Source organism: Ursus arctos, unplaced genomic scaffold (assembly GCF_023065955.2).
Source record: "Ursus arctos isolate Adak ecotype North America unplaced genomic scaffold, UrsArc2.0 scaffold_18, whole genome shotgun sequence".
Taxonomy (NCBI): Eukaryota; Metazoa; Chordata; class Mammalia; order Carnivora; family Ursidae; genus Ursus; species Ursus arctos.
Genome location: NW_026622852.1, coordinates 28457121 through 28481728, shown reverse-complemented (window position 1 = coordinate 28481728; position 24608 = coordinate 28457121). Strand labels below are relative to the sequence as shown.

At 52.6% G+C, this 24608-nt stretch overlaps 1 protein-coding gene across 2 annotated transcripts in view; it reads right to left on the bottom strand.

Moving 5' to 3' along the window:
• TMOD1 (tropomodulin 1) overlaps positions 1-23460 on the bottom strand; it is an 83928-nt gene extending 60468 nt beyond the window's left edge. Inside the window, exons 1-2 of one of the 2 annotated variants that reach the window (XM_026506180.4) lie at positions 23359-23460; positions 1635-1800 (exon numbers count right to left, since the gene is read on the bottom strand). In XM_026506180.4, the coding sequence (XP_026361965.1) occupies positions 1635-1754 (120 nt within the window). In that variant the 5' untranslated portion in view covers positions 1755-1800; positions 23359-23460. Of the gene's footprint in view, positions 1-1634; positions 1801-7667; positions 8885-23358 lie in introns of those variants that run through there. The other variant, XM_026506181.4, reaches the window with a different exon arrangement.
• Between the last annotated feature and the right edge of the window lie 1148 nt (positions 23461-24608).

Sequence of the window (24608 nt, the reverse complement as noted above, 5' to 3'; positions counted from 1 at the left end):
CGTGCCCAGGAATCAAGGGTAGAAATGGGAGAGGGCCTCCTCATGGTTACTCCTAGTGACCCACTGGCAACATTTGCGCTTCCTGTTCCTGTGACCTTGTGCTCTTCGGGCCTAGAGGTCTTAGTCCCAAAGGGAGGGATGCTTCCGCCAGGAGACACAACATTAGTTCCGTTGGACTGGACGTTGAGACTGCCACCCGGCCACTCGGGGCTCTGTGTGCCACCGAATCGATGGGCAGAGGAGGAGTTTCTGTCCTGGCCGGGAAGCCTGGTGGGGAGTTGGGCTACCACCCCACGATGGAGGTGTGGAAGTGTCTGCCTGCAATCCAGAGATTGCGGGGGGCTTCTCATGGGCGCCATGTCCTGTGGTTACAGTCCAGGGAAGACGGCAGCAGCCCGATCCGAGCAGGGCTGCTGCGGGCCCAGACCCTTCAGGAATGAAGGTGTGAGTCATCCAATCAGGCAAAAATTGTGCCCAATGAGGTGCTTGCTAAAGGCAAAGGGAATACAGAACGGGGAGTGGAAGAAGGCAGTTATAAATACCGGCTGCAACCATGTGACCGGTTAGAGAAACAAGGACTGTAATTGTCATGAGTGTTTCCTCCTTATTCTGTTTTGAACACGTGCGCACGTGTGTGTGTGTGAAGCAAGTATCTTTGTTTTTTTCCCTCTCTTACTCTCCTCATGTAACATAAGAGGTATTGATTTTATCCTGTAGTGTCTAAGTATTGTTAATTCTATACCACAGCACTCAAGTTATGGGGTATCAAGGACAGGATCATTCAAGGACTTTACCTCCTCTCCTGGATTCTACCTTCCTCTTAGGACCTTGTTACTGTCTTTAAAACAAGAGAAGTGTGATTTCAGGTGTGCATGGGTACAAAGTGGACAATGAGTAGACTTGTGATGGTTAATTTTATGTGTCAACTTGACAGGGCAACAGGGTACCCAGACATTTGGTTATACATTTTTCTGGGTATACTTGTAAGGATGTTTCTGGATGAGATTAACATTTTAATTGGCAAACTGAGTAAAGCAGATTGCTTTCCCCAGTGTGGGTGGGCCCCATCTAATCAGTTGAAGTTCTGCATAGAACTAACATCCTGACCCTTTCGACCCCGCAACTGCCTTGAGCTGGGTCATTGGTTTTTCTCCTGCCTGCAGACTCAAACTCAAACATCGGCTCTTCCTGGCTCTGAGCCTGCCAGCCTTCAGACTGAAACTACACCATCAATTCCACTGGTTCTCCAGGCCTTTGGACCCAGGCTGGAACCACCCTGCCAGCCCTCCTGGATTTCCAGCTTGCTGATTGCTGGTCTTGGGACTTGTCAGCCTCCAGAATCGTGGGAGCTAATTTCTTACAATCAATCTCTTCCCTAAGTGAATATACACATCCTACTGATTGTGCTGTTCTAGACAATCCTGACAAACACAACACACACACACACACACACACACACACACACACACACACACACCTGCAAGGGCAGTGTCTTTCCAGTGTCATTCATTGCCATAGAAGGAAACAGGAAGTGGTAGCTATGGGAAGGAAGTCTGCACCTGTCCCTCCCCCAGGTGATAATGCTTGCTGTCCCTGCATCTGTGATGACATGTCCCCCTTTAGTGCCTACTCACGTCAGGGTCCAGCTCATCCAGCTCATTTTCCAGGGTCCTGAGCTCTTCCTCTGTGAGGGCTCCGAGGATTTCATCTTCATCCAGGTCACGGTATTTCTCTAGTTCTCGTCTGTACGACATGGTAAGAGAATTTGTGCTTGTCTTCTGAGTTTCTGTGACCTACGACCTACCGGAAAGAGAAAAATCTTAGGAAGACCCCTCTTGAATTTTCTTTCTCAGAGCAAATCAACGCTTGTCATTCACATGGTGGCCGGGCATGTTCTATGAATCATCAGGATAATAACTCCTACAGCAGAATACTCTACCAAATTGGATTAATTCTCCAGTGAAACTGTGCAAGGTAAAAGTCCTGATAGCATGTGACTGAATATATTGTCATCGATTATATTGGCACGGCCATCAGTTCCAAGTAAACAGGGGACTACAAATGGCTTACGAATGCTTGAAAGCTATTTTATTCAAGTCGTTCAAATGTTGTTCTGTACAACCCCCCAGCCTTCACTCCATGCCCTGACGGAGCACACGAATGCTAGAAGCTCTGCCAAAGCAGTTCTACAAGAGGAGGAGTACCAGTTGAGCACCTGCTGCCTGCGGGTCCTTCGCCTACACCATCTCGATCAGGCCTCCCAAAAAGCAGCCGGCAAGAATGGCTAACGTCTGCTACCGCGTCCAAGCCCTGTGCTAAGCACTGCGCAAGGATTTTCCAATTTAACCTCTGAGGTCGGTATCTGTTGTTACCCCATTTTACGGATGAGGGCATGGAGCTTAGAGGCGTTGAGTGACTCACGCGAATCACGCTACTGGGAAAGTGCCAGATCCACCGTATGTACCCTGATCTGCCCTAAGCCCTCTGTCCTCCCTCTTGGCTGAAACGGTCTGATAATACGGCGAGCTCAGTTCACACATCTCCTCCTCTGTGAAGCCCCCGTGTCCCCTCACTAAGCAGAGCTCATCACGGCCCTTGCGCTGGGTCTGCACCTCTCCACTCAGCTCACGTGCATGTCCCGTGGCTTCCCCACGGGCAGGGTGTCAGTGTGCTGCACCCCCCTCTCCCCAGGGCCCAACTCAGGCCCACACACACAACAGGGTGTTTTTTACTGAAATGAACCTAATTGCAGCTCTACTTGCCTTTGTTTAGCCAGACAGCCTTGAGGAGACTCCGGGCTCTTCTCCTCTTGGAAAATGTCAGCTTGCGGGCAGAAGCGGCTAGCATCTCTGTGTTTGCGCCTGTTTCCACCTTAGCCCTCCTTTCTGAAGTGGGGCAGCAGCTCAGGACTTTCTTAGCTGCTGTGGAATGGAATGTGCTACTCTGGACAGCATGGGTGTTATGGGTTGAATCGTACCCCCTCAAATTCATCTGCTGAAGCTCTAGCCCCCAGGACTCCCGTAAGCAGCACCGCACGGCACGGAAGAATGTGCTGTTACCTGGAAACAGAGTCACTGCAGACACAACTTGGCAGTTCACGTGAGGCCCTGCTAGAGCTGGGTGAGCTCCCAATCCAAGGACTGCTGTCCTTACAAAAAAGTGGAAATTGGGACAGACACGCGCACAGGAACACATGTGGGGATGACGACAGAGATCAGGGTGATGCTTCCAACAGACCAAGGAGGGCCAGAGACTGCCAGCAAACCACCGGAAGCTGAGGGAGAGGCCTGCAACAGACCCCACAGTCCTTGGAAGGAACCAACCCTGCTGACATCTTGATCCTGGACTTCTAGCCTCCAGAGCTTTGAGACAATACAATTCTGTTGTTTAGGCCTCACAGTTTGTGGTATTTCGTTATGACAGCCTCGGCAAACGATACAATCAGTATCTCCTTCATCAGCCATTTGTGTTTGTAGACCCCTATGCAAACACACACACACACACACACACACACAGAGACACACACACAGAGACACACACACATACACACACCTACACACACACATACACACACACACATACACACACACATACACACACATACACACACACATACACACACATACACACACACACACCCCCGTGGCTCCTCTGTGACAGGACCGCGGGGATTTTCCAGCATAGAGAGAAAGGAAAGCTAGGAAAAGACAACCAACTAATCAATCAAAAAGCTGGAATACTTGTTAACTAAAAACAATTAGCGCACTTAAACAAAAAACAAAGTTCACCAAGCTGACGGGAAAAGGCTCCATTTCAGGAAGTAGAGATACGTGTTAATAATGGACGTTTGTTGGCACAAAAACAGACACATAGACCAATGGAACAGAATAGAGAACTCAGAAATGGACCCTCGCCTCTTTGGGCAATTAATCTTTGGTAAAGCAGGAAAAAACATCCGGTGGAAAAAAGACAGTCTCTTCAATAAATGGTGCTGGGAAAATTGGACAGCTACATGCAAAAGAACGAAACTTGACCACTCTCTCACACCATACACAAAGATAAACTCCAAATGGATGAAAGATCTCGATGTGAGACAGGAATCCATCAAAATCCTAGAGGAGAATATAGGCAGCAACCTCTATGACATCGGCCAAAGCAACCTTTTTCATGACACATCTCCAAAGGCAAGAGAAACAAAAGAAAAAATGAACTTGTGGGACTTCATCAAGATAAAAAGCTTCTGCACAGCCAAGGAAACAGCCAAAAAAACTAACAGGCAGCCCACGGAATGGGAGAGGATATTTGCAAATGATGCTACAGATAAAAGACTGGTATCCAAGATCTACAAAGAACTTCTCAAACTCAATACATGAGAAACAAATAAACAAATCAAAAAATGGGCAGAAGATATGAACAGACACTTTTCCAATGAAGACATACAAATGGCTAACAGACACATGAAAAAATGTTCAAAATCATTAGCCATCAGGGAAATTCAAATCAAAACCACACTAAGATACCACCTTACGCCAGTTAGAATGGCAAAAATTAACAAGACAGGAAACAGCAATTGCTGGAGAGGATGTGGAGAAAGGGGATCCCTCCTACATTGTTCGTGGGAATGCAAGTTGGTACAGCCACTCTGGAAAACAGTGTGGAAGTCCCTTAAAAAGTTAAAAATAGAGCTACCCTATGACCCAGCCATTGCACTACTGGGTATCTACCCCAAAGATACAGACGTAGTGAAGAGAAGGGCCATATGCACCCCAATGTTCATAGCAGCATTGTCCACAATAGCTAAATCGTGGAAGGAGCCGAGATGCCCTTCAACAGATGACTGGATTAAGAAGTTGTGGTCCATATATACAATGGAATATTACTCAGCCATCAGAAAGAACGAGTTCTCAATATTTGCTGCAACATGGACGGCACTGGAGGAGATAATGCTAAGTGAAATAAGTCGAGCAGAGAAAGACAATTATCATATGATTTCTCTCATCTATGGAACATAAGAACAAGGAAGATCGGTAGGGGAAGAAAGGGATAAAGAAAGGGGGGTAATCAGAAGGGGGAATGAAGCATGACAGACTATGGACTCTGCGAAACAAACTGAGGGCTTCAGAGGGGAGGGGGGTGGGGAATGGGATAGACTGGTGGTGGGTAGTAAGGAGGGCACATATTGCATGGTGCACTGGGTGTTATACGCAACTAATGAATCATCGAACTTTACATCAGAAACCAGGGATGTACTGTATGGTGACTAACATAATATAATAAAAAAACATTAAAATAAAATAAAAAAAATAATGGACGTTTGTGTGCGGGCCAGCATATTTGTAGGAGAAATATGGCAGCTGGCCTGATAAGAAAGCACCTGCTTCCCAAACACAGAAAACCCCAGTGCCATCCTTTTCTCTAAGAATGGCGTGGCTTGGCCTGACGCCTTCCTTCGCCCAGACCCCAAGAATACAATGTTCAGACCATAAATGGGTCCCCCTTGATTCATTTCTATTTACTTCCAAAGAAAGCACAAGCAGCTGACAATGCTCTGGTATAGATGAAAAAAAAGAAAAAAAAAAAAACACACCAGAAAAACAGTCCTCTGTGAATGCTCTCAGAGAATGACCTAATTTGGCTTTTCTTGAGTGGAACCAGGAGAGCATCTATAGCCAAGAGGGATCCTAATGAAAGTTTTAGAGTCTTCCAGAACTAACTCACAGAGACACCTCTGAACTAGCTGCAAAACACGTTCTGGGCACTCAGACAGGTTTTGGGTTGTCCAGCGTTCCACGGGACCTGAGACCACAGTACTTCTCAAAACTTTCCGTACGCTTCCACACATTGGGCGCCTCCAGGAGAAATAGGTAACACGCAGAATTTTCCTGGTCTTTGATCATGAAACCATGTCTCTGAGAAAGCGCTCCTAGAATTGGCATCCCATGAAACAAAGTTTGGGTAACAGCCTTAGCCTCACTTCTGGGTTGCATGAGGGAGCCACTCAGACTCATACCAGGAGGGACTTGGGGACAAGACCAGCTGGGACAGGTTTGGGACTCTGGGAGCTTTCCATGCTTGCTATCTTTGCCAGTGGGCTCATTTCCTAGATGATTTGCACTAAAATCCTTAGAAAAAAGTGACAGGCAGAACCTACAGAAGGGACGAGCCAGGACAAGGGAACAGAGGAGAGTAGGAAAAGCAGCCGCAAGGGAGAAAGAAGAGAGAAGTAGGTGGTGACCATGGGGCCTGTTGAAAGAGGGACGGGCTGGGCAGCAGGCCACCTCCAGAGACGCCCCCCCTGAGGGATGCAATCATTACCTTTCCTGAAGGCGTCTCCCTCTTAAGTACACACAGGGAAGGGAGCTTAATGTTCCTCTTACACACTCCAAGGTACTGTTGAATTCGAAAATCCCATTTCAGTGGACTGAAAGGCCCTTTCTAATGTCAAGTGTCGCGTGAACGTTACGGAGCGATGAGACCTTACGTTAAATAAGCTGAGAGGAGTGGAGGCCAGCTACGAAGCTGTCAGCTTCAAGCCACACTCACCTACTTGGCTCCCAGCATTGGCTTCTCTAAAGCAAGAGTCTCCTCCTGGGATCAGTGAGTGTGGAGAGCTGGAGGTGGGGAGGGCTGGGGTGGGAGGAAGGTGAAAACCCTGTGCCCAGAGCCCATGGTAAACTCAACCTTAAAATGTGGCTTGGAAGAGATGGTATTTTATAGTTGTTAATAAAAGGCTTCCATTTCCTAATAAAAGAGGTGTCACTGGTGGAGACAGGGATTCAGAAGACTCTGGCTGGAGAGCTAGTTGTGATGACGCCCCAGGTGGCCCTTGCTAAACTCCTCTCTTCCTCTGGGCCTCTGTTTGCTCATCTGTAAAACGAGCTTAAGTGGACTGGGAAATCCTGCTTGTAACCTGTGCCTCTTGGAGACATCCAAAAATTGGATCAGATGGGTGGTCTTTAAACTGTGTGCAGGGAGACCTCAGCTCCTCCAGGGCCCCTGCTGGGGGTTACATAGGAAAGGCTGAGTGAGGGGCTCACCATGGTTTTGCCGGATTTGTTTATTTGGGGCTCCATGCCCGATTTCCCTTGAAGAAAGGGGAATTCGGCTGCGGAACTAAAAAGTTGCCAATCGCTCTGAACAGGGAGAGGATAATAGTACTTGTTCCCCCATAGGGCGTTGTTGAAGATTAAGTGGCCACAGCAGATCAGGGGCAAAGCGGGGGCTGGTGTGTGGTCAATGCAGGCTCAACCAACACTAGCCTTAAAACAAAAAAACCAAACACAACAAAACACTAGCCATGACTACGAGGCTGCCCCTGCCCCTGCTGCTGCTCCTGGGGTTGCCTTCCCGTCCCCCTCCTGCTCCCCCAGGCGCTATGGGCAGACGGTAACTCCCCTCAGAGAAGGACCTGGGTCTTAGTGTCTTCACGTCCCCAGTGCCTAGCCCTGGCCTGGCAAATGTGCTGGCAGAAAATGAGCACATCTGGGTCTAGGTCTGGTGTCCTCGGGCCTTTGGGCAAGTCCCCTCTCTTCTTGGATCCTTTGTTTTCCCATCTTTCCATTTGAAAGACCAGGTCTGGGAGGGCTGGGAACCCAAGCGGGGAGGCAGCGGCAGGAAGGGGGTGACGATGAAGTTCCCAGCAGGGACCGCCTGAGCGCCTCTCTTACCTGCTTTTGAGTCCTGAGGACGAGCTGGTAAGAAAAATAAAAGGGCAGCCCAATAAATGCAAGACACGTGGAACAGCTGGAGCCTTCCACAGCGAGCGTCTGTGTTACACCAGCAGGGCGTCGGGCCACCCCGCTCCTCCGCGGCAGAAGCCTTAGCCCGCGGCTCAACGGGAAAACACAGAATTTACAAGCTGTGCCAGCAAATAAACCCAGGCGGGTTGGGCAGTAAAACCGAGTGGGTCAAGGGCTGAGGCCATCCATCAGCAAGCTTCAGAAATGGAAGCTCGGAGGCGGGGAAGTTCTCCGAGTACCAAATGCACTTTTAAATCTTTCATAGGAAGTGGGTCCAGTCACTTCTGCTAATGGCTTTTCCAGCATCCGCCCCCACGGGAAAACTCCGGAAGGAGGCGCTGGAGCCGCGTCTTGATTTATGGACTGCGTTTCCCCGAGGTCAGGAGGGGCTGAGTCACAAGTTCAAATGAATATTTCCCAGTTACACCATCTTCTTATTTCAGCCACAGTGAACATCTTGACGATGGGTGAAGAAAGGCTGATTGACAAAGTGGATTCTTCGTAGCCGATCTTCTCGTGTCTTTGCCCTTCTCTTCTAGAAGACGCTTTGGTCAAAGAGATTTTAGGCCATGATCCCTCATCACCGAAGCCTGCACCTCACTCTTCCCTTGGCCTCAGGGACACAAGAGTGCCTGAGATGCCCCCTGTTCCTCAGCTGTCTCCCCACTCCCCTCCTTCCTGAGGCACCCCTGGGGGCAGCCATGCTTTACATCATGTGACACCTCCTCTCAGCTGATTGGACAAAGTGGGGGCCTAGCTCAAGGACAACCGATTGATCGATTGATCGGCTAGTCAATGAGACGTGAGGCGGCATGGAATGGGGTGAATGAGCATTTATTTCTTGGCATTTGTTTTAACTCCTGGGATTGTCTTCACCACGTACCACAGACTAGCAGGCTTTGTTGTCTCTCAGTCCTAAAGGCTAGACATTCAAAATCTAGGTGTTGGCAGGGTTGGCTCCTTCTGAAGGCTCTGTGGGAGAATCTGGTCCACGTCTCTACCCCAGATCTGGGAGCCTCAGGCATTCCTAGCTGTTCTGTACATGTCTGTGTCCACATGTCCCCTTAAGATAAGGACACCAGTCATACTGGATCAGGGCCTGCCCTCAGAACCTTATCTCAACTTGATCATCTGCAAAGACCCTATTTCCAAATAAGGTCACATTCACAGGTACAAGTTTTGGGATACAATTGGGGGGATACAATTTGGGGGGATACAATTCAACCCACGACAGCACTGAATTGGGACATAAGGAGAAAGTGAGGCAGGTGGCAGGGGAAGCTGGGGGGTGAGGAGAGGCCATCATGAGCATATGGAAGCTGGGGCCATGATGGAAGAGACATTTAAGGGAGTCGGAGTACTCAGAGGAGGGTGAATTCACCTTGCAGCCCGAAGAGAGAGAGCCCAGACTCTCTTGGTTTCCCTCCTTCCTCTCTGCCCCTCCTTCTCAGTCTCCCCGATGAGCGCTCATTCTCCTTGGCCCACCCGCCCCCTGCATTCTGCCCTCTCCTCACGTCTCACACTTGTCCTGGGCCTTCTCATCTTCTGCTGTGTGGGGTCGGTTACCAGTGATAAGCTGATGACTCTCAGCCAGTCTCCCCAGTCCCAGCTCCTGCCAGGCTCTCCTGGAGTCCCCCAGGCCTGCAACATGCCCAAGGCTGAGCACTTGGCGGGGGAGGGGGGGGGAGTTGGGCCTTGCCACCCCCACCCTCTCCTCACCGGGGTGACCGCACCTGGGGCCCGCCTGCACTCTCCCTTCCCACTCCCCTCACTCTGGTCCGACCCCCTGCCACCAGTCCCCTCTCTCTCTCTTATTTTTTAAACATTACAGTATTTTTGAAATTGTGATAAAATGCACATAACATAAAATTTACCGTTTTAACCTTTTTAAGTCAACAGTTGGGTGGCATGAAGCACAGCTGCGTGTTCCGCGGCCATCACCACCGCCCCTCTCCAGAACTTTCGCACCTCCCCAGACTGCAACTGTCCCCATTAAGCACTGACTCCCATCCTGCCCCCCCCGCCGCCTCCCCAGCCCCCCAGCAGCCCCCACTCTATTTCCGTCCCTATGACTATGACTACCCCAGGCACCTCATCTATGTGGAATCCTACGGTGTTTGTCCTTCTGTGACCAGAATCCTACCTCTCGCCTGTCCTTTCTAAATGCCCCTCCACTCCCTTTGCAGGAGGCTTGCCTTTTTAAAATCTATGTTATCACAACAGCCCCCAACCTCTCCCTGCCTCATTCCCCTACCTTCCTGTCCACACCCAACTCAGCCCCTAAACAATCTTCGTGAACATCCGTTCTGATGCTGTTCCCGAGCTGAAAGCCACCTTCAAAGGCCCCATTACGACAGACAGAGAGCAAACGCCTGAGCCTGGGGTTTGAGGCCATCGGAGAGCTGGTGGCCTCTGGGCCTCCCCAGCTTCTGATCCAGCCCAGAGGCCTTTCCTTCCTGGCTGCGCCAGACCACTCACCCCGTCTCAGTCTGGAGCGCCCCCTCCCCGCCTCCATGCCCTCTGAAGTCCTGCTAAGTCCTAGAGGCCCAGCCCCTCCAGGGAGGGAAGCATCTCGACCTCCTTATTGCAGTGGCTGGCCTCTCCCTGCACAGCCTCCTAGGGAGCGGAGAAGACTCTGCCCCCACACCCCCAGCACCCTGTCCCTCCCCCCACCGGCTGGGCCTGGTGGGCAGCACCCCTGGACCAGCTCCGTATCTCAGTGTGCAGCTCCGGCCTGGCGCAGAGTGAGGGCCCGGTCAACACAGCTGGCTCAGGGACACAGGGCCAGGGAGCAGGGCGGACGACCAAATTCCATGCTGGGCCAGGGGCCCACAAGGGGAGAAAGTCAACCCACCCTTGGTTGGTGGGGGGTGGGGGCTGCCAGGTAGGGGGTGGGAGGGGCAGACAAGCAGGTCATGGAAGTTCTGGGGGGTTAACTTCTTCGAGGTTTAGGTTTTAGAACAGGGTCGCAGAATGTGATGCAAGAATCGTACCAATAACCACGCAGTGTGCAGAGACCTTTGCAGCTGATAAGCCTCAACCCCTTCCAGGCCTGCGGTTCCAGGTCCCCTGCAGTGCGAGAAGTGAGTGTGCCTCAGGGCGCAGGGTCACCTCTGGTGACATCCAGCCAGAGAGCCGGAGGAGACACAGGTGACATCCAGCCAGAGAGCCGGAGGAGAGGACCATCTTCCCAGCCACTTAGGCCCACGTCCCCTGCCACCTTGCTTCCCCAGGGAGCCCTTGCCTGACGCCTAACCCCACCCAGCCCCAGCAAGGATCCTCCCCGGCAGGACGGGCTGCCAAATTGGCAGGTCTGGGTCCAGCGTAAAATAAGGCTACAGGGTCCTCTGTTCAAAATCAGGGGAAAAGGGCCACTAAAGGCACCGAGATAGAAAGTTTTACCTTTCTCTCCCAGTCTTGTTCTTGATGTGTCATAGTGTTTTCTTGCCTATTGCTTAATTTCTGGATCGCACAGCTGCCCGTGTGCGACCACACAAAGCAGCCACGCCAAACCCACCAGCTGCCATTTTCCTTCCCCGCCCGAGGCGGGATACGCACACCCGGCCCCGGTGAGGGTCACGCGGTGGAGCCAGGCATCTCCCTGCCCCACAGGGGGCCACTGCCCAACACACACAAATGAGCCACCCGAGGGTATCCCGACCTCGGTGCTGGGACACTAGGTGCCTGGACCAGGGTGGACGAGAGGCTTGTCCTACAGCGTTGAGCTGAATGCACTGAGATCCCCAGTGGCAGCTGCGGGGAGGCTGGCGGGACCTGGGGGCCCCAGGAGTTGAGGCAGCTGGGGTCTAAGAACCTGTCCCAGGAAGAGGAGAGGCAGCAGGAGGTGGGGCCTTGAGTGGGCCCAGGCTCTAACTGGTGCGTGCTCTGTTGGCCACGGGACTTCACTTAAAGATACAAATCCAAAGATAAAAGTAAGAGTTTCAAGAGCGTATCTGCAGAGCGTTCACCCAAGCCCAGCGTCCTTCTGAGAGTACGGTCTGTGCAACTGTGTCACCTATAACCTGTCCCCAGCCCTCTCCCCAGGACATATCCTGAAGGCCCCAGGATCAGACACAGCTCTGTCTCCCCTCAGATGGTCCTTTTCCTTCCTCCCTAGTATCTCCCAACCCATCAGCATCTCCGCTCCCTGCGGTCTACAGGAAGCTGGGCCTACTGTGCAATGGTAGAAGGAGCACTGGGATGGGAGTCAGGGGATCTGGTTACAAGTCCTGTTGGTTGAGGACTTGCTGTGCGATCTTGGGCAAGTTGCTATACCTCTCTGGATCTCCATTGCTACAACCCAATTCATTGGGTATTTACGAGAACTTACTACGTGCAGGCCATGGTGGGCCTTTGTGGCACAGACAGAAATGAAGATATTTCCTGGCCCTTAGGACGCTCATAATGAAGCTGGGAGGCTAACGCTCACAGAGGTCCCCAGGGCGGTGCCACACGCATGGTGTCTTCATCCACCACCAGGCGCTACAGCTAGGCCAGGAGCCCCTTCGCAGAGGAGGCCTCACCTCGGGTCAGCCTGGTGAAAGGCAAAGCTTGGACGAGGGGTCACCCAGACCCAGGCTCAAGCCCCTGCCTGGCTCTGTCAGGCTGGGCAGCCTTGGTCACGCCACACAGTGCCTCTGATTCATGGAGCTGTTTTTAAAGTGAGGGCCCAACACTGACCTCTCCAGGGGTGCCGCACAGCGGGAATGAGATACAGGATGGTACCGTTCCGATTGCTGGTTTCCTTCCCCTTGTCTCGCCCCACAACGCTTGAGGCCCGACAAGCCAACCCCTTGAGCACGAAATGGGTGGACACAGCTGAGCAGTGAGAAGGATTTAGGGGTTCTCAAGTGACTTTCGACCCAACGTAAGTCGACGGTGTGAGGTTGGCCCCAAAGGTCATGGTGGCGTCTCAGCTGTGCTAACCCCAGCGCAGTGGCGGAAGCAAGGCAATGGCGGTCTTGCGTCGCTTCATGCTGGAGCTCAGCTCTGGGTCCCCACTCTTTCCTTTGTGGGGGTGACTTTTTTCCTTTTTAATGAAGCACTGGTTTCATACGTAGTCGAGTGTGCAAATCTTGAGAGTACAGCTGCCTGAATTTTCCACGTCTGCACCCATGTCAACACCACTCAGATGAAGACATGGGACATTTCCAGCCCATCAGATTGCTTACACCGCCTCCCAGTCTGTCTCCCTCGAAGGTAACTGCTATTCTGAATTTTGAAACCACAGAGGAGCTGTAGCCATTTTGAACGTCACAGAAATGGAAACACACAGTGGGTGTGTTCTCGGCCCGGCTCCTTTCACGCACATCACACCTGTAAGACTCATCCGTGTCATATGTCAGCAACAGTCCATTCTGTTTCACTGAAGGGTAGTATCCATTAAACGAATGATACCATAATTTATTTAGTTACTCTACCGGTAAGGAACAGTGAAGTTATTTCTAGTATTTGGTAATTATCAACAAGGCTCCGCATGTCTTTTGGTAGAAAAAATCACTTATTTCTCCTGGGTACATTCCTGGAGTCGGGTTGCTTGCTCAGAGTAAGTGTCCGTTCAGTTTCAGTAGACACTGTCCAACGGTTGCCCCAAGCAACGGCACAAGTTTACACACCCGCCAGTGCTGTATGGGAGTTCCAGCTGCCCCGCACCCTCGCCGACTCTTGCGATGGTCAGGACTTTTCATTTCGGCCTCAGCCACGATGCCGGCTGGTGCATTGCCCTGCTCGCTAATGATGCTGGGTACATTTCATATGCCTATTGGCCACGTGGGTGGCCTCTCCTGTGAGCTGGACCTTCGCTCATGAGTGGGGCTGAGTCCGGAGAAGGGGAGCAGGGTGTCACATGGAGAACAGGTGAAGGACCAGGGGAGACAGGATCACACTCTTCACACCTGTAATGCGCTGACCCTGGGAAGGGGGAACAGACGTGCTCTGTGGCTCCCCAGTGGGCGGAAGACATAGATTACCAGGACGTGGATTTACGATCTGTGCCAGGAACTTTCTAACAGTAAAAAATGCCCAGAGATGCACTGGGCTGATTCGGGAGCTAGTGGGGAGGGGTTAGGAAAGGCATGTGAGCAGGGATGACAGAGTCCCAGATGAGGCCTTCCAGAGACAGCTGAGGGCTCCACTGATGGCGGTTATTCGGGAGTTGAAAGATGAGATTTAAGGCCTGATTCAATTAGGAAAGATGTTCGGGGCCACTGAGTGGGGAGGATGGGGACTCAGAGACCAGTTATCTTTGAGAGACTTGTTTTTTGGCCTCTTTGCTTTTATTTTCTCCCAGCTGATCTCACGCTCTTAGTCATACGGGAAAACACCTGCTGAAAAAGCAGGGCAACTAAACACAGCGTTTGACCCTGTCTCTCTCCGCACTTGCTACGAGCCCCGTCCCAGGACACACGGAGTCTCAAAGGTCGACACGTCAGTCAAAATTGTCCAGTGGTTTAAATTAGAAAGGCTGTGTGCGTGTGGGTGATGTACCGTGTGTATTTTCATTCTGCATCTCGTGAGGTCATCACAGTGTCTGAGTCACCGCACGAATCACTGTAGGCAACAGGGTTCCAGGAAAGGCTCTGAAACCATCTCCTGACCCAAGCCGGCCTGCGAACCAGGTCACAGTCTGCTCTGGGCTCCTTCTCCCCACCTCTCTTTGCAAGTCCCCCAGGGCAAGCCGCCACGCGTTCTGGCCGGACCCAGCCTCACCCAGGTCATCTTTCTCCCAGCTGCAAAGGGTTCTAGCAAGCCAGACATCTTAGTGCACACGGGCGAGGCCGTCGGAGTTCTGTCACCAGGAGCATAGTCTGGCTGTACCGCTCTGTCCGCAAGACTGAAAGCTCCTTGGGAGCAAGCATGTCTCTCCCCCCCCAGAGCCCGCACCTCTCACGTGCTGAGGGCAGGTTTGCTAAGTAAATGATTGAACACCTGGCATCATTACTGGCTTCGACAGCCATAAATCGAAAGCATTGGTAGACCTCCCCCACCCCTGACCCTGCCCGTGCCCTCTTTCTTTCTCCCTCTCTCAAATAAATAAATAAAATCTTTTTAAAAAAGGTTAATAAAAGTTGGCTTGTAGAAAAGCCTGTGGCCAGTCCTCTTCTCATCCTCCATTTTCCAAACATAACTCGTCACCGGCCTCACAGCCGGTGTTAACATGAGGTTCAGCTTATGAAGCTCATTTTTGTATTTTCTGAAAAACCGATATGAAAATTAGCATGAACAACGCCACAGGCAAATGGGGGGGAAATATTTGCTGCTCATTGAACAAAGGGCTGATTTATTTAATAGAGTCCTACCAAAAAACCAAAGCAAACCAAAACAACAAAACCAGCCCAGGGAAAATGTAGAAAGAGGAAAGGAATGGCAACTCACCTAAAAATACAAATGGCTAAAAGCCTAGGAGCAGATAGTGACGCCCACTCACGACTGTGGACAGGTAAACTGAGAAATGAGCCATCGGTTCGCATCCGTCACATTGACAGAGACGCAAAAAGCCTGAGACTTGCCATTGCTCCCAAGATGGGGGGGGGGGGGACCAGCACTGTCACACAGAAGAGACACTCACGTCGGTTTACCCTCTTCCAAGGTAGGTTAAGCCGTATCTTCCCAACTGCACACGCCCTTTGACTCCGCAATTCTTCTTCGAGGAACTTACCCTACTCATTTACTCCCTGAATTACACAAAGACACATGTACGAATCATCTGATTATTATCTCTATTAGCAAAAAACTGGGAACCACATAAAAGTTCATCCACAGGGCATTGGGTATATGAATTCTAACGCAGACATACCGCGGAACGCTGCTCACCTCGCGCTGGGGCTCTTGACCAGCCTGTCACTGTACCCGCAGCAGGTGCCCCTCCGTACGTGCCGCATCACGGGCGCGGTGGTGCGCTCCTTACACAGACCGTGTCACGCGATCTTAATAACTCCAGGAAGCAGTTACTGTGTTATTCCCATTTTACAGATGAAGAAACCGAACTGCAGGAATCTGACTCTGTTGGCTTCCTAGGGCTGCCGTGACCAATGACCACAAACGGATGGCTCAAATTTACTCTGTTGCAACTCAGAATGTCAAAAGTTGGGAACCAAAATGTCAGCAGGGTTGGCTCCTTCTGGAGGCTCTGAGGGAGGACCTGTTGTCTCAGGCCTCCCTCCTAGCTCCTGGTGAGGCCGTGCTCCTCGGCATTTCTCGGCTTGTACCTGCATCGCTGACTCTGTCATCACGAGCTCTTCTTCCCGGTCTGCGCGTCCACTCCTCGTCTTGTAAAGACCCCAGTCGTTGGATTTAGGGCGCACCCCAACCCAGGAAGACCTCATCTTAACTAATGACTTCTGCAAGAACCCCATTTCCAAATAAGGGCATGTTCCGAGGTTCCAGGTGGACATGATTTTGGGGGGGACACTGTAACTTAATACAGTGACCAAGGTCACAAAGCTAGTAAGTACTAGAGCTGAACTTTGAATCCAGACGAGATTTCATCTGACGGTGTGCGTCATCACGACTCCATGCTGCCTTCCCACCGGAGCGCACGCTGTGCGATGCTAACCATATCCCAGGCGGCCGTAAACATTCACGTATAATAACTCAGTTAGTCCCCCTAGCACCCCTGTTTTATAGATGGGGGAGGATATCCCCACAACAGCCCCATCTTATAGAAGGAGAAACTGAGGCACGGAGAGGTTAAAATTACCTGAGTTTACATAGCTAGTTAAAGGCAGATTTGAACCCAGGGAGGTGGCCTCAAAGTCCATGTTCTTAAGCCCAATGCTAAACTGACTTCTGGGGGCGCCTGTGGCTCAGTTGGTTAAGCATCTGCCTTCAGCTCAGGTCATGATCTCAGGGCCCTGGGATCGAGTCCTGCATTGGGCTCCCTGCTCAACGGGGAGCCTGCTTCTCCCTCTGCTCCCCCCCCCCCCGCTCATGCTCGCTCTCTCTTTCTCAAAAATAAACTCCCTTCCACCTAGGGTTCCAACGTGATGTACGCTCTGAGAATGAGGGCTCAGAAAACACCTCTCTCTCCTGAAAGACTGATGTTCTTTTCATCAGACACCAACCGTCCCCCAGTTCATCTTGTGTCCCTTTCCCCTTGGCTGTCATGATTCCTCCGAGAGCTGACTTGGGTGTCCAAAAACAGTTGCCATCTCAGCCGAGACACTGGCCTAATTTCCTCCCCTTATTCTGTGGTGGGCATTCTTAACCTGGGCCTTCGGGTGACCTTCAGGGGACCCACCGGCGCACTGAGGTGACATGCGAACTGTCATGCATAGGTACATTCATTTTTCTCCAGAAAAAAGCTAAGAGTCTCGCGGTTTCACAATCCTGATTTTCAAGCATGCTGCCCTGCCTTTAAAACTTCTGTTCTTCCCAGTCATGTTGCCTGTGCAGGTTTATTTTAAGCCATCTCAAACCCTTTAATGGTGTAAATGGAATGCAGTATAAACCCATAAACAAATGCATACAATGTTGTCTTCCAATCTGACTTTTAAAATCTTCCTGGGTTTGCCAGGAGGAAGTCCCTCTTTAGGGCTCCCCCCACCCTTGTCTTCTGAGTGGTTTGAGGGAGGCATTCGGGTCCCACCACAGCACCGGGAGCGCCCATCCTGGGCTCATAGGTGCCTCGTGTGTAAGCAGCCTGCCCTGAAAAGGTGATGAGACACAGGAGTCTGCGGAGAGGTTCCAGGCTGGCCAGGAAGCGGGCAGTTCAGCTTGAAAGCCCTGTCTGGGCCTAAATTTCTCCAGAATGCAAAGGAGGCAGGAAGGTAGCAGAAGATGGAAATTACCCACTGCTGCTCAGGCTGACCCTTCCATCAGCGGGCTGTTTCTGGGGCCTTGCCCTCACCAGCCTGCTGCAGCCACGTGCCCGCCCAGGCCCTCCCCATAGTCACGTGCCCCATCACTAGGGTCCCTGCCCCCTGCCTGTTCTGTCCCCTCTACCCCTGCCCCCCCCCCCGCCCCATCAGCCTCCATCTGTGTGTCCTGGATGTGCCCCATTAACAACAAAGAAAACCAAAAACCAAACACAAAAAACCCCACAAAGAGCCCTGGATCTTAAGTCAGGGCTTAAATGAATTCATTTGTAGATTTTAATAAAAATGATGTCGTAATGCAATGGCCAAGGGGAAACTTGGAGATAACTAGCCCTCCCCTTGGCGCTCAAAGTGTGGGAGTCTGTGGTTGCAGGACAAGCATCACGTTATGAGATGTTTATTAGAGCTTATCAGGAATTAAGCCTATTGCTTAATAAAATGATTAGAGCTTATAAGACATGAAGAGCTCATTAGAAATTCAGAACCTCAGAACCTCTCCCAGGCCTACTGAGCGAGAGTCTGCATTTTAACAAGATCCCAAATGATTCAAATGCTAGAGAAGCCCTAGTAAGGAGGGCAAGGACTCTCACTTCTCAAGCTTCCCAAACCCTGGAGAGCACTGGTTTTTCTGGAATATGCACCCCAGTTGGATGACCTGGAACATTTCCTATTTGGGTTCACAGTCCTGTATCAACAAAAGGGGGTTAATAATACCTGCCCTTCCTCCCTTACAGGATTCCTGAGTTTCAGATGAGATCATGGATTCATTGTATTTATTGGGATGGGACTGACCAGGGTTGCAGAGTCCGGGGAGCGGACCAGGTGTGGTTTCTGCCCTCACAGAGCCGATGGTTTGGTGGGAAAACATGCTGTAGCTACTGGCTGATGTTTTGGAATTGTCATCGCAGTCACTGGGCTCTCATCTGCATACCCTTTGACTCGCTCGCTCATTCATTCAATGGTCAGTCATATAAAACACCACATAAGGTACTTGCCCTGTGCCAAGCTCTGAGCTGGAACACTGGGGAACCAGAAATAAATCGGCCGTACATGGTCTTCAAGGAGCTGAAGTCCCTGACCGAGTCCCGTCAGAGATAAGGACGCGGCCGACGATTACATTTAGAACACACTACGGCTGGTGCGCTGAGGTCCATTTGGGGGCTGGGGGAGCACAGGTAAGGCAACAAGGAGCTTTGCTTTAAAGCATGATTACAAGTCCGCCATGTTAGTTACAAGTCTGCCATGTTAGGAAGGGAGAGAACAGCATTCCAGGCAGAAGGAACAGCAGGGCCAAAGACAGGGAGCCATGAAGGCACATGGGCTTGCACCATGACCAGAAGGTAAGGAGAAGTTTTGGGAGTGCCAAGAGACGGTTTTGGAGAAGTAGCTTGGGGCCGGATCTTTGATGGTCCTAGGTTCAATGCTAAGGATTTTGATAGGAAATGGGGAGCCCCTGAAGGGAGAGGGATAACAGGGTCAGAGCCACATTTCATAAAGTTCTTTTAACAGCGGCAGAGAAGAAGAAAAGGCTTGATGCAGACAGGCTTTTACAGTGCTCGGACGATAGCTCAGGGAAGAGATGGCAAGTACTTGACCGGGGTCATGATTGTGGAAATGAATAGAAGGGATATTTAGGAAGGTAGAGTTGATAGGACTCTTGACCACATATATGGGGTGGTGAAGGAAAGGGCAGTCTCTGGCTTGGTGTCTGGATGGATGGTGTTACTAATGTTCACCAAGATGGGGGACACTGGACGAAGAGTAGGTGATGAGCCTGTGTCAGGCCTGTTGGGTGTGAAGAGCCTTTGGGACTCCCCACTGGCTTTGTCTGATTGGCAGGAGTCGTAGATGCTTGGAGCTGAGGAGAGCAGCCTGGGCGGGACACAGGAATCTGGGAGTTGTGAGTTTATGGCTGGTGGCTGGAGCCTTGGGCATGAATGGGATTGTAGGAGGGTGTGGGGTGGAAAGAGAATAGGGTTGAGTGGCACTGACATTTAAGAGATGAGAGGAGATGAGTCCACGAAGGAGGCTGAGTGAGGCCAAGAGGCGTTGCTGCTTCCCTCAGTTCCCAGGGACATGGAGGGCAAACAGCCCAGTGGCCACAACTCACCACCCAACGGAATCATCTCCAGGAAGGGCCATAGGGTCACCGCCCTAGAAGCCCCAGGGTGAGCAGTGGCTCAGGCTGGGGACCCTGAGAAGATGTCCTGAGGCGGGGACACGTGGGCGTCTGGGCTTGGCCTGCCTCCCCTCTCCATCCCCATGCACAGTAACTTCAGCCTTTCACAGATGTGTTTTTGTCTGAGAGAAAAACAAAAGGATGCAAGAAAAGAGCAACAGAAGAAATGCTTGAGTTTGTTGAGTTTTCAGATCAGACAAGGACCCAGCACTTCCTGACATCGAAGAAAACCTCCCAGACGTGTCCTAGGTTGACTCCAATGAGCTCATTCTCCCGTTATCATTAGCAGCAAAGAGAGTCCAGTCCTTTCCCAATTAACCAACAGAGGATCTTATAAAACAAAACAAAAGACAGGAAATGGCCCCAGAATTATGCTCTCTGATTCAAGCTCTCCCACAGAAACAAGACTGTGGCTTTAAACCAATAATGGCTCCGAGCAGCCAAATCATTGATCTATTTGTTGTTGTGGCTTTAAGTGAAAAGTGAACTGGCCTCTTTAGAAATGTTGGCCGTCTGGCTGGTCCATTAGTAAGACTGAAAAATCAAAACACTGACTGGAAAAGGCCATTAAGGCTCCTGGACTCAGCAGGAGTCATCGACAGATGATGTCATCTCAGAAATAAGCAAGCCAAGGTCACAAGGCTCCTGGGCAGAGTCAGACGACCCTTCACGGCCCATCACCACCCTCCTTCGCAGATACTGAAGTCTGCCAAGGGGACGCAGGGGTCTGAGCCAGGACTGGCTGCATTTACTTTACTTCATTTCTTTGCTTAGCCTGATTCTAGAGGAATGTGATTCTAGAGCCTGTGACGCTCAGCTGGTGGTTAAGGGAGGCCCCAGTCCTCCCATAGGCACACCCCTCAGATTCTCTTTCCAGCCTCTTCTCGTCTTCTGGATCCTTCTCCACCTCTTCCCACAAGCCTCATCCCAGAAGCACCTGCCCTCCCACGCCCATCCCCCCCATGCCTGTCTTCAGCTCCTGCTACCTTCCCTCCCTGCTTCTTTCTCAGCAGAGCTTTCGGGAGTGGTAGGCTCTGTTCCCACGTCTTCAGCTCCCATGAGCCTGCCTCTTCCTCTCACTAACTCTAGAGATATCATTGCAGGTGCCAAGCACTGCGGCTCTGGGCTTTCCCAGCATCGTCTCACTTAATCCCCACAGCAACCTGTGTGAAATGGGTGCTGTTATTATCCCCATTGCACAGAGGAGGAAACAGAGGCTCAGACAGACAGGCTGGGTCACTGGCCCCAGCAAAGCAGTGGTAGATCCCATGTTTGAGCCCTTTGCAAGGCCCAGGCCAAAGTCACCCATGACCACCTGACAGTCCTGGTGGCCCCTTCCCAGTCCTCAGCCCCTCTGTGTCTCCTCAGCAACCGCCACTGCTGACTTCTCTCCTCCCTTGGCTCCTGGAAAGCTCCTTTCTCCTACTCCTTCCCTCCTCTTCCCGGAGTGGGTCCCCCTGAGTTTCATCCCTGGCACTTGACTTTTCTCATGCTAGCAAGTCTTCCAAGGGAACCTCTGAGCCCTCTTGACCCCAGGTCTGCTGGGGACCATCTTGCCCACCGCCTCCATAGCTCAAGGTCACTCTAAACGGGTGGCAGAGCCAGGTGCCCTAACCTCCGGGTCAGTCCACCTCCTATTCCTCAGAGCTGCCACTACATACCCACTCCCTGTTCTTAGGTTTTTGCTGAGCAGCAGGAAACAGCCCTGCCCTGGATGAGGCAGAAGGTGTGAGGCCCTGATAAGGGGGGGCGGAGGCTATTTTTAGAGGACACTGGCTTTCCACTTAGGCTGGGAGCAACTCAGGGGCCAAGATGGGCGAAAACGTGAGTTTGCAAGATTGGCTCATTAAAGGGAGTAAAGACACCAAGTGACAACATAAGCTGCTTTCACTCGGCCGTTTGCTGCGCGGCTCAAACTGATGGGGCTCTGCTTGTCTTCCCCTTACTTTATCAGTGAGGCTTCGGGGTGGGTCTAGAGAAAATATAGAGTAGAAAGTAAAGTTGAAACAAAAATGAAATTTCAGAATGAGGGCGCTCTTGTCTGAGCAAGGGAAAGTTCTAGACAGCAGCAGATCAAAGAAGAGGGGGCATTGGTGGGGTGCTCACAGATCCCCAGGACCTGCCTGGGCAGCAGGAAGGGTCAGGAAAGAGAGGAGAAAGGCCAGTGGAGCCTGCAGGCGTCCTGGCCTGTCCAGCAGGAGGGGACCTCAAGCGGTGGTGGTGGTGGTGGGGGGGGGGGGTTCTGCGGTCCTTGACAAACAACAAAATAGCTGTCCTCACTGGGAGAAAGATGAGGGTTTGGGGGGTGCTCCCTCTGAGGGCCCAGAACCAGAGTTAGGGTCTGCTTCTGTGATTTGGATACGGAAAACCTTGGGCTAGGTCATTTTTAAGAATCTGAGAGGGTCAAGGTGGAGACCACGTGCAGGGTCAGGGTAGCAGGAAGGGGCTGGGCGGCTGGAGGTGGCCTGATGCTTGCGAGGCTCCAAGGCCGCATCATAGCCACCGTATAGATGGGGAAGCTGAGGCCAGGGAGCAGCTGGACTGGAGCCCCTGGTCCTGGCCGGTTCGTTGGGTCTAAAGCCGTCTGAATCACAGGCTGCTTTGCGAGGGTGACGGCCGCTCCCCAGCAGAGGTGCCCATAATTACCGTGGGACGCTCTTCCCCGACATATACGGCGCAGGCTATTCCGAGGTCCCTAGCAGGTCCCAGTATAGGCCTGAGTCAGAGGGACTGCCAAAGTGTCTGGTTTCCACAATGCCCCGGGCTGTGCGCGCCTGTGACCCCAGCGTCCCAGGCCAGAGCCGGCGAACAGGTGTGGGGAAAGCCAGCGGTCAAGAGCGCGCCCTGCTGCTCTCACCGCCCAGACTCCCAGCTCCATCGCCCGAACCAAACCCTGTCCTTAAGGAACCAAGAAACTGAGGCCCAGAGAAGGGCGGGGGCTCGCCAAAGCCACCCTGTGAGTTGGCGACAGCGAGGGGGCTTCTGCCTCCAGGCTCTTCCCCGCTCTACCTCTGCACGAAATGCGTGTGTCGTGGTGCTTTAAACCGCGTCATCTCCCGCAGTTTGGGAAACTTTTCCTGCCACCAACAGGCGCAGCCCGCACCTCGGTTCTTCGCCCACCGAGCACGAACGCCCCACTCCCACCCCCAAACTCTCGGCCGCCGGAGAAGGGCCACGCCTCGGGCCGGGCTCGGCCGGGCACCTGTTCCCAGCAGAGCGCCCGCCGGCTCCGAGCCCTGTGGCGCGGGAGTCGAGAGGGTGGCGGGTGGTGAGTGGCGGGGGCGGCCGCTCCGCCAGGACTCCGGGCGCCGCTCTCCGAGAGCGCATGGGTCCTTCCGCTGCTTACAGACGCGGCGCCGAGGGCCAGAGACGAGGGCGCCCCGGCTGGGGCCCCGGGAGCCTAGCGGCGCGGACGCGAGCGCGGGGCTGCGGACCCCGAGACCAGGGCTCCCCAGCCCCGGAGGCAACCCGAGGCGGCGGCTATTTATAGAGGGAGCCACGCTCAGTCCCTCTTGGCGGCGGCGGCGACAGCTGAATATTTTGCCCAGATATGGCTGGGGCCCCGGCGCGGGGGCAGGGAGCCCCGGGAGCGCGAGGGGTACCCCGGGCCGGGTGGGGGGCTTACCGGGCCGTAGAGCCGCGGGGGCGGGCGCGGGCGCGGGCGGCGACGGGGCGAGCGCGGGCGGCAGGCGGACGGGCTCTGACGGCGGCCGGCGGGCGGGCGAGCGGAGCGCGGGGCTGGACGAGCTCCCGGGCGGCCGCGGGCGGGCGGGCGGGCGCTGTGGGCTCCGGGGGTGGGAGCCAGGGGCGGGCCCGGCTCCGCGCTGTCACCGCGCCCCGCCCCGCCCGCCGCCCTCTGCCTCCGTACCTCTCCCTCCGCTCGGGGGCGCCGGGGCGCCGTAGACCGTCCCCGCGCGGGCAGCGACGTCCGCTGGGGGCAGCGCGGGGCAGGGGCCGGGCGCCCCGAGGCTTGGTTCCGCAGACAAAGGGGTGTGGATAGCCCCGAGTCTGAGTCTCGGTTTCTCCACTTGTACCAGGAGGAGGTTAAGCGGCGGTAGAGTTATCTGGAAAAAGGTGGGTGGATTTTCATTCCTGCGGCGTCTGGGATGTAAGAATCGGTAGGTCTTTGGATGGAGCAAAGCCAGCCAAGCAGCTGCTGCCCCTCTAGTCTTTAGGCTACAGCAACCACCTGTCCCATCTTACCAGCAGCCCAGCTAGGTCTGGTATGAGCCGAAGCTTTAGTAACGATCATTTTGTGAGCACATAGTTCCAAAAGAGTCGAATGCATTCTCTCTATACTTAGCGGAAATGGAGTGTCCAAAATACCGACTTAAAATACAACAAAAAAAGTCTCACTTTCTTAAAAGGCTAATACGTTTTCCAGAACAAACCACTTAAAACCAAACAAAAACTTTGTTTAAAAATTTTAAATGGCTCATAAAAAGGAATTCGTGTGGACAGAAGGTATGGTTTCTAATTATTATGGGAAATTATCTTGTGTAGACCCCAATAATGTAACTCCTTTTAATCCTGGTGCATAGGGGAGCCTGGGTGGCTCAGCCAGTTAAGCCTCTGCCTTCCGCTGGGGTCACGATCCCGGGGTCCTGGGATGGAGCCCTGCTCAGTGGGGAGCCTGCTTCTCCCTCTCCCTCTGACCCTCCCCGCTCTTGTGCTCATGCTCTCAAATTAATAAATTTTTTAAAAAAAATCCTGGTGTATGGATTACTAATGAGGAACATTCATTTTTGCTTCTGTGAGTCTTGTTTTCCAAGAAAATGTATTCCTACATTACAAAACCCTCACAGCTGTAAGAGAATGCTCTTTTCAGGGGGATATGTGTCAAGCATTTTTAAATAAAGCGATGATTTGTTTCAG